The 24,448-nt window shown below is 27.5% G+C and overlaps 4 protein-coding genes and 1 long non-coding RNA gene across 6 annotated transcripts; 4 read left to right on the top strand and 1 right to left on the bottom strand.

The window, feature by feature from the left end:
* Positions 1–3,466: 3,466 nt before the first annotated feature.
* Positions 3,467–7,020, top strand: LOC114940212 (trypsin-1-like). Its single transcript, XM_029314749.2, is given in 7 exon segments — positions 3,467–3,490; positions 3,492–3,614; positions 4,481–4,601; positions 4,898–5,060; positions 5,358–5,566; positions 5,654–5,905; positions 6,149–7,020. Coding segments are annotated over 7 exon segments (1,014 nt in total). The 3' UTR covers positions 6,271–7,020.
* Positions 7,021–8,199: 1,179 nt separating this feature from the next.
* Positions 8,200–12,769, top strand: LOC146720862 (trypsin-1). Of its 2 annotated transcripts, none has more exons than XM_085487728.1 (6): positions 8,200–8,446; positions 9,303–9,396; positions 9,481–9,643; positions 10,448–10,650; positions 11,640–11,842; positions 12,048–12,769. In XM_085487728.1, the coding sequence occupies exons 1-6, from the start codon at positions 8,357–8,359 to the stop codon at positions 12,228–12,230; spliced, it is 936 nt and encodes a 311-aa protein (XP_085343854.1). In that variant the 5' UTR covers positions 8,200–8,356; the 3' UTR covers positions 12,231–12,769. The 2 variants fall into 2 exon arrangements, with proteins under 2 accessions (XP_085343854.1, XP_085343853.1); XM_085487727.1 differs by having other exon boundaries at positions 10,436–10,650.
* On the bottom strand, positions 9,923–11,813 carry LOC146720863 (uncharacterized). Its single transcript, XR_014925895.1, has 3 exons — positions 11,630–11,813; positions 11,167–11,319; positions 9,923–10,073 (listed from the first exon to the last, which is right to left on the bottom strand). It is a non-coding gene; the product is annotated as an uncharacterized LOC146720863 (long non-coding RNA).
* A 646-nt stretch (positions 12,770–13,415) lies between the features above and the next one.
* On the top strand, positions 13,416–16,119 carry LOC114941961 (vitamin K-dependent protein C). The gene is made up of 7 exons (XM_029317167.2): positions 13,416–13,631; positions 13,914–13,995; positions 14,131–14,293; positions 14,446–14,651; positions 14,801–15,009; positions 15,649–15,706; positions 15,933–16,119. Exons 1-7 carry the CDS (start codon positions 13,530–13,532, stop codon positions 16,052–16,054), a joined length of 942 nt encoding a protein of 313 aa, XP_029173000.2. The 5' UTR covers positions 13,416–13,529; the 3' UTR covers positions 16,055–16,119.
* Positions 16,120–16,659: 540 nt separating this feature from the next.
* Positions 16,660–22,538, top strand: LOC114940204 (transmembrane protease serine 9-like). The gene is made up of 11 exons (XM_085487845.1): positions 16,660–16,852; positions 17,151–17,331; positions 17,522–17,727; positions 17,852–18,048; positions 18,542–18,599; positions 18,677–18,799; positions 20,276–20,327; positions 21,281–21,489; positions 21,555–21,748; positions 21,994–22,051; positions 22,392–22,538. The coding sequence occupies exons 1-11, from the start codon at positions 16,726–16,728 to the stop codon at positions 22,514–22,516; spliced, it is 1,530 nt and encodes a 509-aa protein (XP_085343971.1). The 5' UTR covers positions 16,660–16,725; the 3' UTR covers positions 22,517–22,538.
* The last annotated feature ends 1,910 nt before the right edge of the window (positions 22,539–24,448 follow it).

The following is a 24,448-nucleotide window of genomic DNA, read 5'->3' as shown; positions in this document are numbered from 1 at the left end:
AGTTAATTATAACAACACAAAAAGTAACGAATCGTTACTTTTCAGTTATTTTTTTGTAATGATTCTATATTATATTTTAAATAAAATAATTTTGTGTGTTTCAAGCTTTACTAAATTGTATATTACATATACTTATGTGCTATGTTATTATATATGCTATGAATACGCTACAACTGTTTTAAATTTAAAATGAATATTTAAATAGTAGAATATTTAATATAGTAAATTAATAATTTTTAATAAATATATTAAATATATTAAATTAATAATTTGTAATCAATTAATTTTTTCTAACATAATAATTAATATTATTTACTTAGAATAAAAATTATAGAATTCAAATTTTTCAATTAAAAAATTCATAAAATTTCAGACAGTCATAACTTTCCAAAAAATTGTTAGCCTTAAGTTTTAAATAATCTAACTATTAAAAAGTAACTCTTAAATTAGTCACTAGTTAACAAAAAAATGTAACTAAATTAAGTAACAGTTATAGTTACAAAAACAGGAATAAAGTTATAATTACCAAAAAAATTTTACTGTAACTGTAATTTTGTTATAAGTAACGAGTTAAAGAAAAGAAAGAAAAAGAGAAGGTATATGCTTTCATTGTAATTTAAATTATTAGAAAGAATCATGTAAGTTAAGCGCATGTGTTAATATATAAAAATGTATATAAAGAAATTAATACAATAAATTACTCGTTAAAAGCATATTTTTAATTTACATATAATTTAATTTACATATATGAAATAAGATATATATATATATATATATATATATGTTCTATTTGAATATAAAAAAATAATATATATATATATATATAATATTGATTGTTTGACTATTATTATATTTACAAAAACTCGTTATACTATACAATTACTTCTTATGCGCAATCTTAAAATTTGTTTCTCTAACTTTATCTAACTTATACATTATCTCAAATAATAATAAAATCACAAATCACACTGATATCTCAAAAGAGTAAGATTAACATTTGTATTAAAAATTTTTGTCAACAATTTTACCAATGAATTATTAGATATAAAAAAGTAGTGCAAAAATGCTTTAATTGTGTGTAGTTGTAATAAAAAAGATTACATGTTTTTCTTTCTTTTTTCTAACGAACAAACATTTAAGAATATATATTGCATGCTTTGATTAGATGAAATTATGTTTATATTATTAATAGCATCTTATAATATACAGTGTATGAAGTTTTTATGACGCAAGATACCCGCTTTGCATCGATGCGGGTAATATTTAAAAGTATTGAATTTAAACGTTTCTTATGCTTCTCAATTAAATATACTCCAATTCGAATAATTATCTAATTGCATTTAAGAATATATATGTACAACTTGAATTTTACGTTATTATTGTTGTCTGTTTTTTTATATAATTTTATTTACCTGAATTAATTATTTTACAATAATACAAGTAGGATTTAAATTTATATAAAAAAAATTAAATGCTTCTAGAATGAATAAAAATAATGCATTATAAATTTAATGCGTTTGAGTTCTAACAATAATGATTGTAAATGATCCAACATATGTGTATGTATGCACACATAAATTATTATATATATTATAATAATCTACACTTAATAAAACAAAAAGTGTGCGAAAATTGTAACACAATTAAACTACAAATATACCGACATTTATAAATTTGCGACCGATTAAATTTTCAATGTATTGTGTTATATAATACTAATAATGTAATTAGTCAATTATAAAATTTAAAATTAATAAAATAATTAGTTTTAATTTTAATTTCTTTTGCTAATATAAGAAAGGGCGCACAACAAATAATAACTAATAAAAACATATTATAAAAGCATATTAAATAAACAACAATGTTTAAATATTCACATAAACAAAGCAATAAGCAAAATCAGGTCAGTAGTCTCAGACGTTTTGCTTTCAACGGTGAATGTGGGTTAGTGAAACTTCACGGACCACATTACCGGTGTCGCATGAATCCTTCCAAATTGAAGTGCAATAAATATGCATAATTAAAAGGGAAAATACAGAAAGAGAGAGAGAAGTATGTAAATTTTATATAAAATTCTTATGATTTTTAAGCGAGTCAAATAATATTGAAATGTCAATTATAACACTTATTTCACTAAATGTATACTTATTTTACTTATATTCAATATACTTCTCTTACTAAAAAACATTTTTTATGACAAAAAAAAATAGAAAAATTATCTGCATTTATTCTATAAATTGTACGCTTTGTTGTGATTTAATATTTTTCTTTATTATTATTATCAATGTTTTCTTTGATATTTATTCTTCATTTTTATTATTTGACTTTATTTTACATTTCTAACAAAATTTCCCCTTTCCGCATTCTTACCGTGGAAGGAGAAATTTTATGTATACTTTATACAAAAGCGTGTCTCAAATTCTGTTAGTGGTGGGGAAATGAATTGCATGGTAAAAGCAATGTGATATATTGTAGCGAGACGAAGCTCTAACAGTATAATACTAAGACCCGACCTTTCACGAAGAAGACTTCCTCTTTCAATGGTTTCTTTCAGTTTATTTTCTATATAATTATTGTCACACATAAGAAAAAGAACACGCATCGCATAAATAATAATACATATTCAATTTACGACGCGTTCTTCTACTTTGTTTAGACGGAGCAACAGTGTGATCTATTATGCATCTTTAAAAAAAATGGTAAAATATATTTAAAATTAAGAAAAACGTTGTTTTGCGTTAGATAGCAACCGTAATAAACATGAAGATTTAAATAGAACTGAAATATTCGCCTTCCTATTTTAAAAGATATATACTCAGCTTTAAACAATAAGTTAAAAATTAAAAAATCTAAAACTTTACAAATTACAATACTTTACATTACAATAATAATTTACAAAATTTCCATTTGATACATTTGATTAGCTATATTGACATAACACTATTTTAATGATAAACTATTCGAAAGAAACATGAAATCAAGAAAACTGTTAAAACACATAAGAAACACTGATAACGTTGCACATGGTGAAAACTTTTATTGAGATATCTACTTTGCATTTTATTACAAAGATCAAAACACATGGCCATCTCCCTGATTCCAAATTAAAAGAATTCGTTGATGCCATGTGTACTGAATGGCAGCGTGGCGATGGTGGCAGAGTGACAGTGAAAGAAGAACTTTCTTCGCAACCATAAAGACCGGCTGGCTCTCGGTCGATCAGTTCAACTTCTTTGTGGAACTAAGGTGAAAGCGCGCAAGAGCGACAGTCATCTTCGACGGACCCGAACATCATCCCGTGTATCTTCTTCACAAAATTCACAGAAACGAAAAAGACGGTGTTGGAGAGCGAAATCGCCGAATGTTCGTACGTGTGCAATATAATGCATGTTTGCTGTGGCATTCAGAGAAACGCGTGGTGTACGGTGCAGCATCGATAGAGAGAAGAACATATCCATAATTCTGAATGACATTTGTGAACGACAAATGGAAAAATGCTTTTGCACGTGTTTCGCCACAAGCTTTTGATTCCGATATTAATCATAGCTTTCTACGTGTTGCCCACCAAAAGTGGACTTCATCGAAATAGTATAATAGCATCAGTGATCTCTGCTGTGAGTATATTAAGTTGATGGAGATATAAAATTGCACAGAAACAAGATTAGCTTAAGTAAAAAAACCAAGTACTGTATATATGTTTGTGTTTGTGTTTTATAAAACTAGAATTGCATATAATAATATAATTATATATTTCTTTTATCAGTAAATAATTATGAAATATATCTTTTTAGTGAAAAATGTTTCTTGTGTACTTATTGTTAGTATAGCAGGAGAATTTATCTATACACATATTTATGCATGTATTTATTTTAAAGATAAAAATTATATTTCGTGTTTTAAATATATATATATATATATATATATATATATATATTTTAAATTTATATATAGAAAAAAAGAGACGGAAAAGAAAGAGAATGAAAGTGTGTGTTAAATACATATTTATAAATTAAAAATTTTTTTAAATATGTACTTATGACATGATTTTATTTAGCAATTAATTATTTAGCACATACACACACATACAACATTATATCTTACCATAAAAACGTTGCTGAATAAATGAAGTAATTTTCCATCATTAGCCGGTTTGGTCGTTTTAAAGAATATCAACCTTGAATATATCTTACAATACACTTAATAAAATAAGATAAGGTGTGAACTTCTTTATTCATTTATTCTAAATGATTACGATCAATGATACATCAGCACTAAAGAATCCATATAAATGTTATTGTACACGCAACGCTTACGAGATTTATTTAGTTAGTCAATACTAAAGATTTTTGACAGCTTAGACCTTGACCCATAATTCTGATGGTTACTTTCTCTTATCGTTTATGTCGTATCGTTTATGTCGTATTTACTGTGGAAAGTGAGCGCGCGTGACTAGCTCTAATCATTTGCATATTGCTTTCAGGAAAATTCTTTGAATAATTCGCAAACTCGCAAAGGAAGATTTTTATTTGATGACATATTTGGTATCGATGTTATCCCTGATTTTGGGTCAGATGAAGAAAAATTAAGAAATTGCACTTGCGGTGAGAATTATAATTAATTATAAATTGAATTTATATATTTAAATCTTCTCATATAAGACAATTAATGTCATTAATTGTTGATAAAAGTATAAAAATGTGATGCTCTATTTTTTACAGTTAAATTATAATCTTGCAAAAAAATTTATATAATGTTTTTAATTAATTTTTTTCCGTAAAAATAATAATTGATTCTGAATTGTGTTTAAATTTAATATATTATTTATTCTCCTTTTATAATTAATTAATATCCTGCTTTAAATTACATAAAAATTTTATAATATACTATTATTTTTTAGAGTGTGGCTTATCTAATCAAGAAAATCGAATTGTCGGTGGACAACCTACAATACCGAATAGATATCCCTGGGTTGCGAGGTTGGTATATGACGGTCGTTTCCACTGTGGTGCTAGTCTACTTAACAACGATTTTGTAATTACCGCTGCCCATTGCGTACGGAGGTATATATTCTCTATTCAATTATATAATAATAAATAAAAATAATTAGTAATTAAAAAATTAGCTATAAAATTATAATTAGCAATAAAATATTTTACTGTAATAAGAATTAAAAGTATTAAAAAATTACTAAAAGCAAAACTATAAAAAGCTACACTATTTTTGATAGAATATAATTTGTATTGTATCTTATACGTACAACAAATGTTGTTATTAGTATTTTAATCTTCTTGAGTATATATATATATATATATATATATATATATATTGTATCGACTAAATTAATTTTAACATTTTAGATTGAAGCGATCGAAAATTCGCGTGATACTTGGTGATCATGATCAATACGTAAACACTGATGGAGTTCCCATTATGAGAGCAGTTAGTGTTGTAATACGTCATAAGAATTTCGATATGAATTCCTACAATCATGACGTGGCCTTATTAAAATTACGTAAATCCGTGAAATTTTCAAAAAAAGTTCGACCAATTTGTTTACCTCAACCAGGTAGTATAGCTATAAAATAATCAATTCTGATATCTTTCCTAATACATTAAATATTATTCTGTTTATTCTTAATATTATAAAATACAGGATATGATCCTGCTGGAAAAGAGGGAACAGTAGTGGGATGGGGTAGAACATCAGAAGGAGGAATGTTGCCTGGAAAAGTGCATGAAGTACAAGTACCTATATATAGTTTAATGCAATGTCGAAAAATGAAATATCGAGCAAATCGAATTACCGACAATATGATTTGCGCTGGCCGAGGTAACCAGGATTCTTGTCAAGGTGATAGTGGCGGTCCTCTTCTTGTTCAGGAAGGTGATAAGCTTGAAATAGCAGGTAAAACACATTTATATATTTTAATATAATAATTATTTTTTATTTTATAAAAGCGTATAAATTTTAATTTACAATTACTAATTGTAACATTTGAAAGAACATTAATAAACACATTGCATAAAAATATTCTTTCTCCAGATATTTTTTATATATCTATGTAATTAAAACAATTTGTAGAAATCACGTTACTGTCGTAATATCTTTGTTTACCTAAATCTTATGTGTGTTATACGTATGTAATAGGTATAGTGAGTTGGGGTGTGGGCTGTGGTAGACCTGGATATCCCGGAGTGTATACGAGAGTAACGCGATATCTCTCTTGGATCCACTCAAACATGAAGGAAGGCTGTTTATGCGTCAATTGAGAATCTGCTTTCACTTCCATTTTGTATATAAAATTTCAAAGCACATACTATATCATAGTCAATGAATGCAATGATCGCACGTTTTATGTGATCATTCACGAACACTTGTCTAGAAACTCTGAGTTTGAAACCACTCAGTGGATTATTTAATATACAGTTCCTTACATGGAGGCCATTGTTATTGTTATGAAGTAGCACTTTCTTTTATGCATATGAATAGACGGTGTGAGAAATATGTTATATCATTGTACGGAATATTTTCTAAAATCTTTGTACGACTTATATAGCGCAACTACACTTAGCTCGCTTTACACGTCTCTATCACGCATTTCCAATCGTATGAATAGCGGTCGAACGTTTCCGGAATAATCAGCAACCGGTAACGGTCCACTGTCGAACCGGGCTAAAGTTGACGCATGCAAATGTACTTCACGTGTATCTTCGCACATGTAACCTTGTATGTACATAGTAGCGAAATTTACGCTGGTCATACTTTATAACTGTTATGTAATATATATAATACATGTGTATTATATATAACATATGTCGTACAATGATAATATAAATTTCGAATGCAAAAGTTTGTTATAATTTGTTTGAATAGTCAAATAAATGTTAATTAATAGTTCGAAGAGCGTGCATGACATTTATGGATAAACAGTGGTAATAATCAAAATTACACATACACGTGTATATATATATGTATCAGTCAAATATAAGATATATCTTATTAATATATTTTACATAGATATGTGACTCATTAAAACTTATCACTTATGCTTAATAAGTTATTGAGCTAAATTTAATAAGAAATAAAATTCAAAATGTTATGTTTTAAAATCAAAATGGTTATGTTTTATACATATTATTTACTAAACTAAAACAATATTTTCTTAATTATTATATATTTTTAATTTCTTAATTATAAATCATATGTTATCAGTCTATTTTACAATAATATTAATAATAAATAAAGACAGTTCAAAATCGTATAAATGGCTTCTTATATTCTTTTTAAAATGGATTCTTATATTCTTTGTAAAAATATGAAATCGATGGCCAATAATAACGATGACGCAGTTGCAAAACCTGATCTTTTAACTGAAACTAGTTCTAAGAAATAGTACGACATTGGATACGATAGCAATCAAATAAATTTCGTTATAAATTTTAGTCGAAAGTGGAAATACCGGAGTTTAATTTGTATACTAATAGGACCACCTTTCTTTTGCCAAAACTCGACGAAAGACATCATTAATACGTATATCGTTCCCGATTGAAATACCTATCGAACGGTATCGGATGACGCACAAAATGCGTATGTGCATATAATGAAAATATAAATAAAAATATAACATCCTCTTCTGCAAGTCTCTTTTATTTGCATTTTTACTGGCGCGTCAAAAATTGTAATTAAATTAATTAAATCCATATATAAATAATTGTTTTAAAAGATACTTTATACTTGATATCAATATTGGTCTTTATTTAACATTTACTTAACCACTAAAGAAATAAATTTTGTACCAGAAGAAAGAAATAATTAATCAAATAATTAATATAATTATTTTAAAATCCATATGCTTTTACATCACAAACTTCTACAAGTAAATATAAAAATTTTAAAAATAATTAATATATATATTTTCCTTATTAGAAGCATTATATCAAATAGAAAAACAAAAAGATGTTACCTCTATTAATATCAAAATTTATCGAAACGTAGTTTACATCTTCGAAACAACTTTGAGCTGATAATCGATAAAATGCCGTCGTGGCCGTGATGACGGTCAATAACAGTCATCCGTGATTCGACCCTGAACATGAACGTGAACTGGTCAGGTATCGGCCGACTGGCTGCGCCCGCCTTCCCTTCCGGAATAGCAATTACCTCTTCGACCTCAGTCCTCCACAGTCGACGTAGGACGCTGATGATATTCGCTCTTAGTCAGGGACATGTCCATGATTCGTTCCTGACGGTGCCCAAGAGTGGCAACTCTTCCCAAAAAATATCTCTACGAAGATCCAAATTTGTAAAGTGAATATTAAAAGTGTGCAATTGTCGGTGCAAGTTATATTGACTCACATGAAGAGTTCAATCAGGTCGCAGAACATGAAATTTCTGTGCTATCTAGGTTTACTATTCATTCTGCTTTTGACGATAGAAAAATGCCAGGTAAGACAGATTTCTTTTCTTTTGTAATTTTTTTAAATTTATTATTAATTCTTTTGCATGATATTACGTTTCTTTTACAAAGTATTAAGAAACTTTAAATAAAAAATCTGCAATAAAACAGTATTAAATATAATATAATTTTGAAAAGCAGTCTTAATTTTGATTTAATGCAAACTTAAAATCTTATTTTTTAACGAAATGCAAGTATGCAGGTCTTAAACAGCTTTAATAAGATAAACAATTTTTATTAAAATTGAAGAAAATTGTATATACAAGACAATTATAAATATGTATAACTCTATTACAAAATTAAAAATATATTATTATAAAACGTGACTATTAGGTCAATCAAACGAGCAAAACAAATTCTGGGTGTAAGATTAATTTTGTTCTTATTATATTTAAAAATCTAATGTAAACGTTTCGACCGTACTCGGTCTTTTTCCATGCAATATGAAAAATAAATACAAAGATAGATATAAGTTGAATGACGTAACAGATAATTAAAAAAAATAAAATTAATTTTGCAAATATAAAACATTAATGTCATTCTTTGTATTTATTTAGTTTTTATATTGAACAAGACCAAGTACGATCGAAACGTTTACATTAGATTTTTAAATATAATAAAAAACAAGATTAATCTTACACTCGGAATTTGTTTTGCTCGTTTGGTTGGCCTAATAGTCACGTTTATTAATTTGAAATTTTATACGAGCGGAATATTGATAAATATTGTATACAGGTATTACTATAATTTCTTCATAAAATTTTGATATTTATTATTATTTTATTATTCTTTAAAAATTAATCTATAAATAAAAACTTATTGTATTATAATAATTTTCGATTTTAGGCCGGAGTGTTAAGCGACAAAGTGAAAAATTTCTTTGGAATTTTTGGTAATAAGCCACCTCAAACTAATAATACACCTTCTCCTTGCTATTGTAGTGAGTAACTATAATTTTCTGTTGAATTTCTTTAACAATATAGCTTTAAGAAAACATATAAATAAAATATATTATACAATTTAGGTTGTGGACTACGAAATGAAGAAAGTCGTATAGTCGGCGGTCAAACAACGAGTATGAATGAATTTCCATGGATAGTTAGATTATCGTACCTAAATAAGTTTTACTGCGGCGGTACACTAATAAATGATCGCTACGTCCTTTCAGCTGCGCATTGCGTGAAGGGGTAGGTATGATTTATAAATTAATTCATAACTTTGCGTATATTTGGTGGTAAAGTAAAATTAATATTAAAATCTAGCTATTTTTATATGTATAAAGGTATTATTTTTATCTTAAAAATCTTATAATAATTAAATATTTTCTGTATTTTTTAAGTATTTCTAATAAAAGTTTCAACATAAAATTAATAATATAATAGAAGTAATAAAATATATACATTTTTATTATTTGAATATAATATTATTTACAATAAAGATATATTTATTTTTTTGCATACACGAAACAAAATTATTATGAAGCTAAGCACTTCTATATATATTAGTATAACTATATATTAGTATAACTGTATAAAATTGCTATATTAAATTGGATTCATATCTACTCGATGCGTAAACAGGTCGAACTTCATATTTGCATCCTCAATTAATGTCATGCTAGAAGAAAAAGTTAATACTGTTAGCCTCTCTATCCTGAAGCAAACTGCTACATTATCTACTCTTAACGATTACAATTTGCTCAAAATTTTGCTATTCGCATATCAATTTACTTTGCTTAGTTAAACAACATAAATCATAAAAGTAGGAAATATCTCTTTAATGATTTAATAAGAAAAAATATCAAATATATGCCTTAGTAATAAAACTTTTATTAAATCATACATATTAATATTATAGCAAATTTCTTGAAAAAATTTGTAAAAAATTGAAATTAAAATAAAAATTTTTCTTAACCACATCTATTTTGAACGAATTCTTTTATCGCAATCTCATTTGCCGAATGTGATCAGTTGTTCTAGTCTTATTTTCAGATTCATGTGGTTCATGATCAAAGTCACTTTCGGAGAACATGACAGATGTCTCGAAAAGCCAACAGAAACCAGATACGTCGTACGTATTTTGACTGGTGACTTTAGTTTTCTGAATTTCGATAATGACATCGCACTACTTCGCCTTAATGAGAGAGTACCATTAAGTGACACAATACGGCCGATATGCCTGCCGTCATTGTTGGGTAAGCATAATATTTTTTATATAAATAAATATATATATATATATATATATATTTATTATATATAATCGTTCGATAAAATAACTAGATTTATCTAATAAAAATATTGTTATAAATTTCATAATCAATTCATTAAAAAAACTAAATAATTTTTTTCTCAAAGACATTAAACAAATCTCAATATATATTCAATATATATTAATGTATTTAATAATTTTTACATTTTTTGTAACTTTATTACAACATATAATTTATGAAGACACGCGTCTGTTATAGCCATAATCTTATATGTCGAATCGTATCGTTATCGGTATCTACCTTCGACATGTACTCATAATTTCATGCTTGGTCAATGCTAAATTAGCGTATCCGCAATTGTTAATTTTAACGAAAGCGGTTTTTCATAATCGAGCGTAATATTGAACAATAATACACACGATCCACGTCTAGCCGTCATGTTTATTATGCGACGATTACGCGATAACCGAGTCATAAATTAGTTAGTATACGGGCACCTACTCTCTCGGCTGTAATGCATCGTAGTATAACTGCGTAATAATAAAGATTTCTGTTTGAAATCGAGGCCTTAAATTTGCATTTTGAATGCACGCGTATTTCTTGAATTTGTTAACGTGCGGTGACATTGTGCATTTATAAGTGCGCTATTTAATGCTGCAAAAACATATATTAATTAATTATATAATAAATTCATATTCAAAAATTTCTTAGCTTTTTTTTTAATGGTTTTCATAATAATTTGTATTTTTAATAAAAAGAATATATTTTTTATTAGAACTTCAATTATATTTACTCATGTAATTATATTATCAAATTAAATAAATTAATTAACTATTATATTTAAAAAATATTTTATAAGCTGCAATGTTATTTATATAAGATTGTTGTGTGTGTATTACTTAGTCATCATATCATCATGTGCAATTAATTATTTATTATAGTATCTAAGGCAGAATTACCTTACCTCATTACAGATAAAGACTACGTAGGAGTAAATGCAATCGCGTCAGGTTGGGGCACATTGAAAGAAGATGGCAAACCGTCCTGTCTTCTCCAAGAAGTCGAAGTTCCAGTCATGAGTCTTCAGACTTGTCGCAATACAAGCTATAGTCCTCGAATGATCTCAGACAATATGCTATGCGCGGGTTATCTAGAAGGACAGAAGGACTCATGTCAGGTATATCGTTATAATACATGACTAATGGAATTGCTAATGAAAAAAAATATAAAAAAGAAAACATCGAAAGATACACATAGAAAAGTATATCTTACAATGTATAATTAATATATAAGATTAACATATGCAATAAACATGTAATTAACTATAATTTATCATATTGTGTCATTGTCAGATAATTGTGCGACGTTCTTTTACATTATAGGGAGACAGCGGTGGACCCCTTGTAGCGGAACGCGAAGACAAGAAATATGAACTCATCGGCGTTGTATCGTGGGGTAATGGATGTGCACGACCTGGATATCCAGGTGTATATACTAGAGTCACACGATACATGGATTGGATTTTGAAAAATTCAATAGATGGCTGTTTCTGTGAGCACAATTGAATGTGATTACTCATTGCTTCTTAACAGATACGATGAAAAGCGAAGAAAAGGATTTTTGCACACTATATTGTACGTTCTTTAAACTTGTGCTATATTCTCAGGACGAAAATGATATCTCGTTGATAGTATTTTTTATGCATAATTTATATACCTGACAATTTTGAATATAATGTGTCAGACTTGAAACTGACAAACTTAAAATACTCTGAACATTCGTGTAATATTATTTTTTTATTTTCTCTCCATTCGATTTGTTGTCATATTCTGTCACAACTAGTATTTATTAAGCGATATAGTCAATCAATGTATTATTGAGAGAAATCTTATTCTTATCAATGTTAATTATGAAATGTCAATATTAATTATATTGCCAAAAAAGTTTGTGGAAATATTATTATACTATATAATTAATTATTTTATTATTGCTCAAATATAGCCAAAGGCTAAAATATTGCATGTTTGCTACCAAGGAAATTAAATATAGTGAGATTGAGATTGTATATTTAAGCTGCTAGTTTTTATATCTTTTGTGAACAATGTTTATATTATTAAAATACTTTATATGGAAAGGTAATAAAAATTTGAATAAAAAAATTACTTTAAAATGCATTTACATATATTTTTTTTTATAAAATATAACATTTATTATACATATATACATTCTGTGATTTTTTATTCTGTATTTCGATTTTTAAATTATTTAATTAAAATTTTATTAATTTTAAATAAATATTTTTATAATATCCATTATGTATACTTGAAATTTCAAATATTCTTATTTTCAAGAGAAGCATATTTTACAATATTATAGATATGTAATTAAAGTAATCATAAATTTTAATAGAAGTACACAATAACTTAATTAAAAAATAACTTTTAATTAATTTTAATTAAATCATATGCCATATATATAAAAATTAATGTAAAATATAAAGTTTTGTATTAACATGCTTAGAATTTATTTCTATAAAATATCAAAATTATCAAGCAAATTTTGATGATATTAATTGACACACTAGTCACAATATCGGAAAACATAACGGTATCAGCGGACCGGTTACTCTAACCGGCTTTAAGCCAAAATAAAATATAAAGAGCGAAATATATAAACACACACATACAAATACAATGATAAAAGTCAAATACAAATTTAATTGCAAGCATAAGGAATATGTGGGATGCTCACTTTTTACATTCTCGAAGATATCCTGGGATGCGGGCAATGATAATCCCGCTATACGACACAAACCAGTTGCTTGAGCGAAGAACAGTATCGCTTCGACTACCGACAGAAAAGTCATGAAGCTGCAAGACTATGTCAGATATCTCGTTTGTATTTTTATGGTGAATTTCGGAACAACCTATTGTAACAAACGCATCATTGTTCCTTCTCTCCGTTCCGTAAGTATCTCTATGTCTTACTACATTAAATTTTATTATAATAATTTATTCTCACGATTTCTCTATACATTTTTATAAACTGTATACATTTTGACATTTGTGACAAATATCAAAAATATCTTTTTATCTCTCTATTCTAGCTTAGTCTCTAATGATTACAATGTTTTTTATTATACGTAACTTTTTTTTATTTCTCGTCTTTTCGGCGAAAAATTATTGTGATAATGACATCAAATAAATCTTATAAATATATGAAAACTCGCAAATGCATTTGTTGACTAGGTCGATGATCAAATTATACCCAGACATGAACGCAGTGTTTTGGATTTACTTTTTGGAAGACTCAGAACTTGTGGTGCCTGCTGTGAGTAACTCTCATAAATATTTTATGAAGAATAAAGTAGTTAATTATAACATAAATTGAAGCCAGAAAGCAATAAATTTTATGTAAAAAAATGTGCAAATTGGAAATTCTCAATTTGATATCTTATACTTGCAGTATGCGGCCGATCAAATCGTAAGGCAACACGGTTATTGGGTGGTGAATATACAGAATCACATGAATTTCCCTGGCTTGCAAATGTTCACGTAAAATCCGAATTAATTAGTGGAGTATTGATAAATGATCGTTATGTCATAACAGCAGCTAGTCAAATAGTTGGGTTTGTACAGATAAAATCCTTATTATTATTTTTAATTGTCATAGCAAAAGCAAATTGCTTATCTCTTTTTATGCAAAATAATATCAAAACAGTAATAGCAAAACAGAATAATTTTGGAACAATTTATACATAATTAATATTTATTTCAATAGAGCAACGACACCTGAATTAAAAGTATCCTTGGGAGAATATGATAGATGCACCTTAGATATTTCATCAACAAATGTTAGCGTTGAATCTATAATTTTGCATCCAGAATTCAATCCGGATTTACATACTCACGATTTAGCTTTACTTCGTTTGAGTCGGCCAACTAAATTTGAAAAAAGAATATCACCAGTATGTCTACCCAATCCAGGTTTGTTCTGTCTCATGATTTATGTTATAAAAATTTATCTAAAAAATGAAATATGTATATATGTACATTAAATTTTTTACTTATTTTTTCACAAATTTTTATGATAAATCGTATATATCTAAATCTTTTTTCCTGTTCCCTGTATATAGGATCAACTTATCTTGGCCAAGTTGGAACTTTGGTAGGCTGGACTACAAGCAAATCGGAAGATAATATTGACACTCGGACATGTCAACCACGAAAATTAGGACTTCCTATTCTAGGATATAACGAGTGCATAAAATCAGGAGCGAATCAAAATTTCAATGATGATTATGGATGCATCGGTGTTGTGGGTACAAGTTCTTTAGTGTGCGAGGTAAATTAAATATATTTTATTACAAATTTATTTCAATTATTTGAATCTATTGAATAAACGCGTTATATAACAATATAGGGTGTCCCATAATTCGCAAATCACCTTTCATGGGCAAATAGAGCGTGTTAAACTGAATAGAAAATTCATGTATCATTTTGCGATATTCGCAATAATTATTGAGTTATTTATTAAAATATCTAAACGAATAAGTAGGTAGAAAGCATTATTTGATCAAGAGACGGTGTCATGCAGCGAGCGGCGACCAATGTAGTGGCGCCGAAAAGTAAGATGATACTTTTGATACTAAGCGGCATATAACAAATAAGTCATCCGACATGCACACCGAGTCCGGCCTACCGCTTTCTACCCGCTCATTCGTTTAGATATTTTAGTTAATAACTCAATAATTATTGCAAATATCGCGCACACACACACACACACACACACACACACACAATGATACAGGACTTTTCTATTCAGTTTAACACGTTCTATCTGCCCATGAAAGGTGATTCGCAAATTATGGTTTTTCAGCTTATAAATAATTTATATTATATTAAAATTAATTCATTATAATAAAAACATTTTACAAATTTGACTATATATATTATAAAAAAATAATGTTATATCGATTTGTAGAATGATACCGGATCTTCTGTCCAATATCGATCATATGCTGGAATTTATGATCTTATTGGTAGGTATAACCATTTGTCAAAGAAATAAAAATAACTTGATAAAAAATATTACAAATATATAAAGTTACCTTACGAATCTAAATTTATATGTAGCCTTAGCCATGCGCTTGATTATACGGATATAAACATATTTTATAAATTACATATGTATGTCAAATATTAATTCTTAAAAAATTGCTGAAAAAAAATATTGCCAATAAAATGTGTATTATAAATGTGTTGCAGGTATTATTCCAAGCGTGAATAAATGTGATAATGTTGTTAGACCAACTATCTTTACGAAAATTGGTCCACAGCTCGATTGGATATTGCAGCAAACTAAGGATGCATGCTATTGTACCAAATAATGCAACTTTTTTTGATACTGCAAATATGAAAATATAATCATATAAATCATATAATACTTAAATGATAATGATACTTATAATTGCTATATTTTTATTACTATAATTTAGATTTTAGGAAAAGTATTTGAAATTATTTTTATATTAAAGTACATCGAACAAAAACTAATTGTAACTTTAAATGAATATATACGTATATATATTTTATTATTATTATATAAACATATCTATATATATGTATAAAATATACATAAAATATATAATAAAAAATATTATATTGTATATTAACATGTATTGTGCTTATTATCGATGTAATTATATTTTACTGTATTACAAAATCTAAAAAATTGCATCATATTTGTTTAAACATCTTCATTTAGAATAATCTAAAAGTCAAATCGTAAGTATATAATATTTTATAATATTCAAATATCAAGTATACTTAAACAATTTATTACATTTTACAGGAAACGGTTGGTGAACCTTATATGTTATCTTATCTAAGAATTATTAGTGGGTTAAACCACGTCCGCAGTTTACAATGTACTCATACATATTTAAAAATTTATAGGCATTAAAATATTTACAGAGCACGCATTTAAGTGTAGCACACATGTCAGTTCAGCAAGACTCCTCTTTGTGTAAAAGTAACTAGTCTTCTTTTAGTGTTACATATGCAGTATTTTATTTTAATTAGTTTGTTGTGTTTAATAATTAAATATACAAATACATTATTCTGGTATAAACGAGTGAATCGGCATACGGATGCGTCATACGAACATCTTGATTATGGATATTGTGGTGAAGTTTATCATGAATAATTTCATAATTTCACATATAATAAGAGAAGATAATGATAAAAAATTTTTTTATTTCTTATAAAAGTTCCTATGTTGATAGAGAGCATTTCTATCTCTATAAGAATCAAAATGAATGTACTTTCTATAAGAATTATGATAAATAATCTCTTTGAAATATATTTTGTGATTTATATACTTAAAAAAATTTTAATAGGAAAAGTTATAGGCTATAAAAATAAGTAAATGCAATTAAATTTTTATAAAAATGTTATTTATATGATTATTATATTATCCTTTAGAATGCGGAAAGAAAAATATATTTTTACCGTTATCCAGAATACTTGGAGGACGAGAAGTTTTTGAAAATGAATATCCTTGGATGGCTGGTATTATAAGCGTCAATAGATCACGAGTAATTTGTGGAGCTTCAATTATAAATGATCATTACGTGATAACAGCAGCTCATTGCATTGTTTATGGGTATATACATACTGAATAATAATTATTAGTATATGTGAAAATAGCATTGTTTTTTATAATAAATTTGTATCTAAATACATGTAATTTAAATAATAAAATTTTTTCCATCGATAAATTATATTTGCAGAATTTGTCTAAAATTTATATATAAAATACGTTAAGCTACTTATACTTTATTTGTATTTTATAGTTTTAATAAAGATGATCTGAAAGTATCTGTCGGTGCTCATGATTCATGCAAGTGGGATGCGAAAAGTACAATTTTTTCTGTCGAGAACATTTTTCCACATCCAAAATATGACAGCCAAACAAATTTTGCCGATATTATGCTGATTAAACTAAGTATGCGAATTACCTTTAACAAATTCGTTAAACCAATTTGCTTACCAAAACCTGGTAATTACTTTGTTATTATACATATATAGCATATATTAATATACATACATGCGTATCTGCAAAAAATGAAATTTACAACTAAATAAAATGATTAATAATTGCCTATAACTTTTTTTTTGTATAGGACTTGATGTCTATCAATTTAAAGAACAATCCGTATCTGCACTTGGCTGGGGATTTTCTGAAACCGATTCTTTATTTAATAAAGGATGTGGTTTGCGAACAGTGGATTTAACATTATTTAAAAAATCGGAATGTCCTACTGATATCTCAACTTTAATTTGCGCAGGATATAAAGCATCACCACGCGGTACTTGCGGGGTATTTAATTAATTGTAACATTTTTTTACACGTTATCTATTACTTTTTTATATAAACATCTTAAGTTAAAATCTCCAATAAAAAGTCTAAAAAGTACATCTACAATACATACATTTTTTAGAGTATATAAAATATTTCTAAAGATACAGATAATCTTTTAATTCTTTATATAGTTCTTTATGTGAGCGCCGTGGAATTTAATAATTCTTCTAATTTTTATTATTAAATTGTAATACATGAAAATATTATAACAATATATAATTTTTTCTTATTTATAAAGATTTATGAGATACTAATTGTAAGTTAATCTTATTTTTTATACCTTTACTTTTAAAGAAAGTATACGTATATATGTGTGTTGAAATATAGGTATTTTAATTTTGAATTTATACAGGACGTATAATACATATTTATCAAAATTTAATGTTTGTGTACATTAATTATGATAATTAATAACTAATTTAGTAAGCATAATTGATCATATATAATTCAGGGTGATAGCGGTGGTCCTCTCCAAATATTGAACGACAATTATAAATACAGCTTAATAGGTGAGTTATAATATAAATAATAATTCAATAATTATCTATGTATGTACATATGGAATTTTATTAAATTTATTTTATAGGAATTACTTCAAATGGAATACTGTGCGCCGACGTTAATTATCCAGATTTCTTTACGGATGTTACGCGAATGGTTCCATGGATATTACAAATGACAAAACACGATTCTAAATACTGTTGGAATTAATACAGCTAATATATAGTTAAATTTTTGAATCACATATAATTTTATATACATTATCTACAACATTTATTGATAAGAAGAGGGTAATAAATAAATAAGCAAACGTCATTTGCAAATGCAGAAAATAAAATTCTCACGCAAATATTCTTGTAAAATTCTCAACATTTATTCATAGACATTCACAAATTTCTCACGATACGTCAAATGTTTATCAGCTGGTATACTACATAAACTTATACTATTTTCGTTGACCGCGTTCTTTATAGTACATAAACCATTCTCGTAAAATTCCTGACTATGCATGATAATGTCTATGATACGGTATCTACAGAACCTAGATTCCGTTGCACGTCATATTTGCGACGAGGCGAAAAAATGATAACTCACCGATAAATATTTACTTGTCTCTAAGCTCAAGAAATGTTAAAAATTATATAGGCAATAATGTTGTTTAGATTGTAATTTTATTTATTTTGCGTAAAATTATCCTGCAATTATTAATAAAATAATTCTTATCTTTATCTCATTCATTGCATATTTAAATGTCATATAAAAAGCAATTATTTTCTCTGATCTTTTTTATGCCGATTTCCAAATCTCACGCTTTTTTCCTTCTTAGACTGACTTTGGCCACAAGCATAATTGTTATAGAAAGTTCTTATAAGAATTTATCGCCCATATATCATTCTAACACACACTCGCTCGCCTTTCCACCTTTCTGAGAATAATTTATAACACTTTCAAGAATTAGAAAAACCGATGATCCGTAAAATCTCGAAAGAATTTCTTCAAGACAATGACGTTTGAAGTCTAAATAAAACTCTAAAGATATTGAGTTTTTACATCAAAAATTAAATTACAAAACTATTATAAATAAATGCAGAATAATATTTCCTCCCAATTTTGCAAAAATTTTATTGTAAAGAAATTTTTTTACATATATATAAAATGTTTATTGTTATTAAAGAAAACGAGAGTAAATATTTCATTTTCTAGAATATATGTATATAGCATTTATGTCCAATATCTCCATTTTATGATTAAGTCAAATTATATAGATTGCAGTATATTTCATCATGTTGTACGAGCATTCGATAGAATTAGTCATCCGATGTGCCAAACGTTAATAAGAATGGCGATTTATGAGTACACGTTCTTTGCGATATGAAACGCCGACGAGGTGATACGCTTGCGACGATGGTTGGACACTGAAATTGATTGCCGTTTTTATTTGTAGATTAATATAGAACAGAGTGTTCTCTGAATTGCATTCAGTAGTTTCGCGTCGATTTCAGCAGATGAAATGTCGCAAGAGTCGCGCAGCATGAAACCCCATTTAATTTTGACGGCCGCGATTGGTGTCCTTCTGATCCTAGACGTTCGTTGAGAGAGTAATTAAGTGAAATTATCACGAGGACGAATCGAAACGGCTGATAATTCACGATTTGTCGAATAATTACATTGTGCTCATTTTCAGGCGGCACGCGCGTGGAAACGTCAGCTACGTCTACGAGTAAATCAGAATTGTGGTAACGATCGAAAATTATGCAAGTAGTACACGCATATGTAATAGTCCAACGAAGCTCTCATTTGCACGAAAAGCAAATAGACACTAACTTTAAATTGCTGTTATCCTGAAGCGCTTTATGTTACCTTGCTCAGCAAGCATTTTCCATTCAATTTCCATTTAATTCTATATTAATTGAACTTTATAATGATAATAATATAAACAAATAAAAAATCGTATGTCAAAAATAAAATAACAATAAAGTTTACAATTAAATTTGCTTAAAAAATGTTATAGAATATGCATAGTAAAAAATGTACGATATACGCTTTATATAATATTGTACACATTTATAATATACATATATATAAAAATTTATTTATTAATCTGTTTACAATAGAATGTGGAGTAACGGGAGGAATATCAAATCGCATTGTCGGTGGAAAAATAACAATTCCGCACATATTTCCTTGGGTTGTGGCAATTTTCAACAAAAAAATTCTTCATTGTGGAGGCACATTGATTAATGATCGATATGTGTTAACTGCTGGACATTGTGTTAAGTGGTATCTTATTTGCTTTTCCATATGTATGAAAAAGTCAAAGACATCATTATTAAGTTCTCGAAAGGCTAATATGCAGCAGATATTTCTATCAATAACTGTTTTGTGATGCTGTTAAATAATTACTATAGAAGTATATTTTAGTATATAGAAAAATAATAGACCGAAACAAATAACGTTATATGAAATAAAATTTTAATTTATAATTTTAATATCAGCTTTCTCAGTATAAAACGTTTATATAATGATATTGCTAGAGCAAAAGATTTTAACAATTTTTATTAAATAAATTATTATTTGTTATACAGTTATATAATAAGACAATCATATGATACATTATATAAACTATAATCTTACAAAATAATTGCAAAAAATATACTCTAATTCTTGTGTTTTCCTGCGAGTTGCGTAGGGTTCAATCTACCGATCTCTCAATCGGCGTAGGGATGCACGATATTGAAAATCGAAACGAGGGATATATAGCTGAAATCGATAAAGTAGTCTTACACGAAGATTTTGAAAGTGACGATCTCCACGATACAAATGATATTGCCCTGATACGGTTAGAACATCCAGTTAAAATAAATGAAAATGTGACACCTGCATGTCTCCCGAGTAAAAGTTAGTTTCTGAAATTTCTAACAAATATATAAAAAAAAGTAATTCAATTAAATATTCAATGATAGAATCCGATTACACGGGACACCATGTTAAAGTGGCTGGATGGGGACGTGTCAAAAAAGAAGGAGCTACATCCAGATATCTGCGTGAAGCTACCTTAAAAGTGATGTCCTGGGCCACATGTAGCAATACTTCATTTGGAGATCACCTCACGGAATCAATGATGTGTGCTTACAATGACGATACTGATGCATGTCAGGTATTATTCGACATCATAATCAATTTAATTATGTATATGTATTCTGTGTGGGAGATCGAAATATAATATTATATCTGTCATACATAATTCTTTTACACATACATTATTAATGAAATTAACTTCCTGAGAGTTTTGTTTTATTGCATATTCATCAAATTATTAAACTATATATATTATTCTTTTGATAAATACATATTACATATATATTGCATTACAATGATTTAATAATAACTTTGAACTGTTAGGGTGATAGCGGTGGACCTCTTCTATACGAAAGAACAAACGGAAAATATGAAGTAATTGGTAAGAATATCATCAATTTTATATATTTTCCATCTAAACAAAGACAAAAATTATAAACATTATTTTTAAAACACTTACACAAAATTATATATAAGTATATATATTATGTATACAATTATCTACATTTTTTTCTAATGCAGCAAATGTATAATATAATTATGCATAATATTGAAATGCAGAGTTTCTCTTTAATGTACATAAATTATATCTATCATACTTTTAAAATTGAATATTGATTTTATTGAAAAAAAAATTATCTCATGAGATTACGTCTATCCATAAATTATGTCACAGGATTTAATTAATTCACGTGAGATTATCTTCTCCATCATTCCAACAGGGATAGTCTCTTGGGGTATTGGATGCGCGGATCCCGGGATACCTGGTGTATATGTGAAGAACACGGATTATCTGAACTGGATAAAATATCACTCCAACGACGGTATTTACTGCAAGGATAGATAGGCTTCGTGCAACGAATATTAATGGAAATAAACGTAAAATTTAATATACAATATATACTAAACTTTATTTATTTTGATCATCTCTTAAAAATATAAATATTCTGTAGAGCATATTCACATAAATTGAAAATCCCTTATATAAGAAAGGCATGTTAAGTCAATTCTCGAATATATCGCGATACACTCGAATGTATCGAAGGCCTCTCAAAAGTCTTGAAATGTATTGTTGCCTCTTTTCCGCGATGCCGTTTGGTTCTGTCATTGCGTTTACTTTGTGAGCGGCTGTCATTGCATATTTTGACAGTTGTATGTATATCGAAGAGATAGTGTAGTGATAGTTATTAAATAAGAATGTTGATTAATTTTGTGATTGTGGTTTTGACTACAGTTTCTCAATTAGAAAAGAAAATAGAAATTTGGCGAATTAAAATTATGTACATAATGGAAATTCGGGAATCAAAATTAAGTACATAATCTAAACACAGCAAATTAAAATTATGTACATGATGAAGATTCGGCGAATCAAAATTATGAACATAATAGAAGATCGACTAATTAAAATTATGTACATGTACATAATAGATATTCGCCGAATTTCAGGATTCCTCTGTCGGAGTTCGTTTGTCGGGGTACATTTTTGTCGGGGTATATTTTCGTTGGGGTACATTTTCGTCAGGGTACAATTTTCTTATAAATACTAAATATGTGTTACGTAAATATGTGTGTATATATATATATATATATATATATATATATATATATATATATATTGTATATAGTATATCATTTTGTTTAATCTAACCTAATTTAATTACGCACGCAAAGCGAAGTTATATTGTATTCTTTGATAATAAAATCTCAAAAATTGTGACGCATACATACAAAAATTATTATTGCAATCAATGCATAAAAATATATTAATTAATTATGCAACGCATAAAAATTCAATATTTAAATCTTTTACAGAAGATATGAATAAAAAACTAAAATTTTGTACAAGAATATTTTGTGATTAAATATCTACGCTTTCATTAGACTCGTGCGAGATTCCACACCCCATACATCCATTACGGTGCGCGACTCGCGCGAGACTGATTCTCGTGCGGGGTATACCGAGCGCGGGCCCGATGGTCACATGACTAGTGGCCACATGACCAGTGGTCACGTGATCACTGGTCATGTGATCATCGGGCCCGCGCTTGCAATACCCCGCGCGAGAATCAGTCTCGCGTGAGCCGCGCAGTGTGTCAGATGTGTAGAATATATTAATCTGATGGAAGGGATTCACATTTTTGCACGCAAAGCGCGCGTCTGTGTTGTCTAGTTTCACAAAAAACTTGTTACTCATTAATAATTAAAACAAATGCTATATATTTATAATCACTTTATTTACAGAGTAAAATCGCCATCTTATTCGATATACATACAATTTAAAAAACAAAAAACTTATTATCAATATAGGCATATATGAGCATTTCATATTATATTAGTACAATCCTGTTAGTAATAATAATTTTTTTTCTATGTCGCCAACAGTTCCCGGTAAATTATTTTCAATTTTATTTTATTATCCATTTAATTATTTTTATTGCGTTCGCGATAACACTCGATCGTTTGGTGAAACAGTCGATTGCGTTGATTAAATGAAACATGTCTCACGTATATCTCAATCTTACTATAACCGATCTGAGAGAAAGAGAAATTAGAACATATTTTTTTATTTCAATATGCATGTAAAAAATATTTCAGAAAATATTTTATTTTTTTAATAATAAATTCTTTAACAAATTATTTCCAAATAATTTTTATATTTATATAAGAATTGCACAAGAAAGCTATTTTTAATATAATTTAAAGAAAATAAAAATATACACTCTTTCTCAGCATTTATTAATTGTAATGTATTAACAATTGATTTGCAAAAAAACGACAC

Source organism: Nylanderia fulva, unplaced genomic scaffold, assembly GCF_048542155.1.
Source record: "Nylanderia fulva isolate GAGA-0341 unplaced genomic scaffold, ASM4854215v1 Scaffold6, whole genome shotgun sequence".
In the NCBI taxonomy this organism is placed as follows: Eukaryota; Metazoa; Arthropoda; class Insecta; order Hymenoptera; family Formicidae; genus Nylanderia; species Nylanderia fulva.
The sequence above is the reverse complement of the archived record's forward strand: the minus strand, read 5'-3'. Positions and strand labels throughout refer to the sequence as shown.

Bases quoted from the DNA above. Each gene is read 5' to 3' on its own strand.
- LOC146720862 (XM_085487727.1), top strand. From the start codon at position 8,357: ATGAAGAGTTCAATCAGGTCGCAGAACATGAAATTTCTGTGCTATCTA. The intron at 9,644-10,435 runs GTAGGTATGATT...CAGTTGTTCTAG, and splicing joins GCTGCGCATTGCGTGAAGGG to TCTTATTTTCAGATTCATGT. The intron at 11,843-12,047 runs GTATATCGTTAT...TTTACATTATAG, and splicing joins GACAGAAGGACTCATGTCAG to GGAGACAGCGGTGGACCCCT.
- LOC114941961 (XM_029317167.2), top strand. From the start codon at position 13,530: ATGAAGCTGCAAGACTATGTCAGATATCTCGTTTGTATTTTTATGGTG. The intron at 13,632-13,913 runs GTAAGTATCTCT...TTTGTTGACTAG, and splicing joins TTGTTCCTTCTCTCCGTTCC to GTCGATGATCAAATTATACC. The intron at 13,996-14,130 runs GTGAGTAACTCT...TTATACTTGCAG, and splicing joins CAGAACTTGTGGTGCCTGCT to TATGCGGCCGATCAAATCGT.
- LOC114940204 (XM_085487845.1), top strand. From the start codon at position 16,726: ATGCAGTATTTTATTTTAATTAGTTTGTTGTGTTTAATAATTAAATAT. The intron at 17,332-17,521 runs GTATATACATAC...TGTATTTTATAG, and splicing joins GCTCATTGCATTGTTTATGG to TTTTAATAAAGATGATCTGA. The intron at 21,490-21,554 runs GTTAGTTTCTGA...ATTCAATGATAG, and splicing joins TGCATGTCTCCCGAGTAAAA to AATCCGATTACACGGGACAC.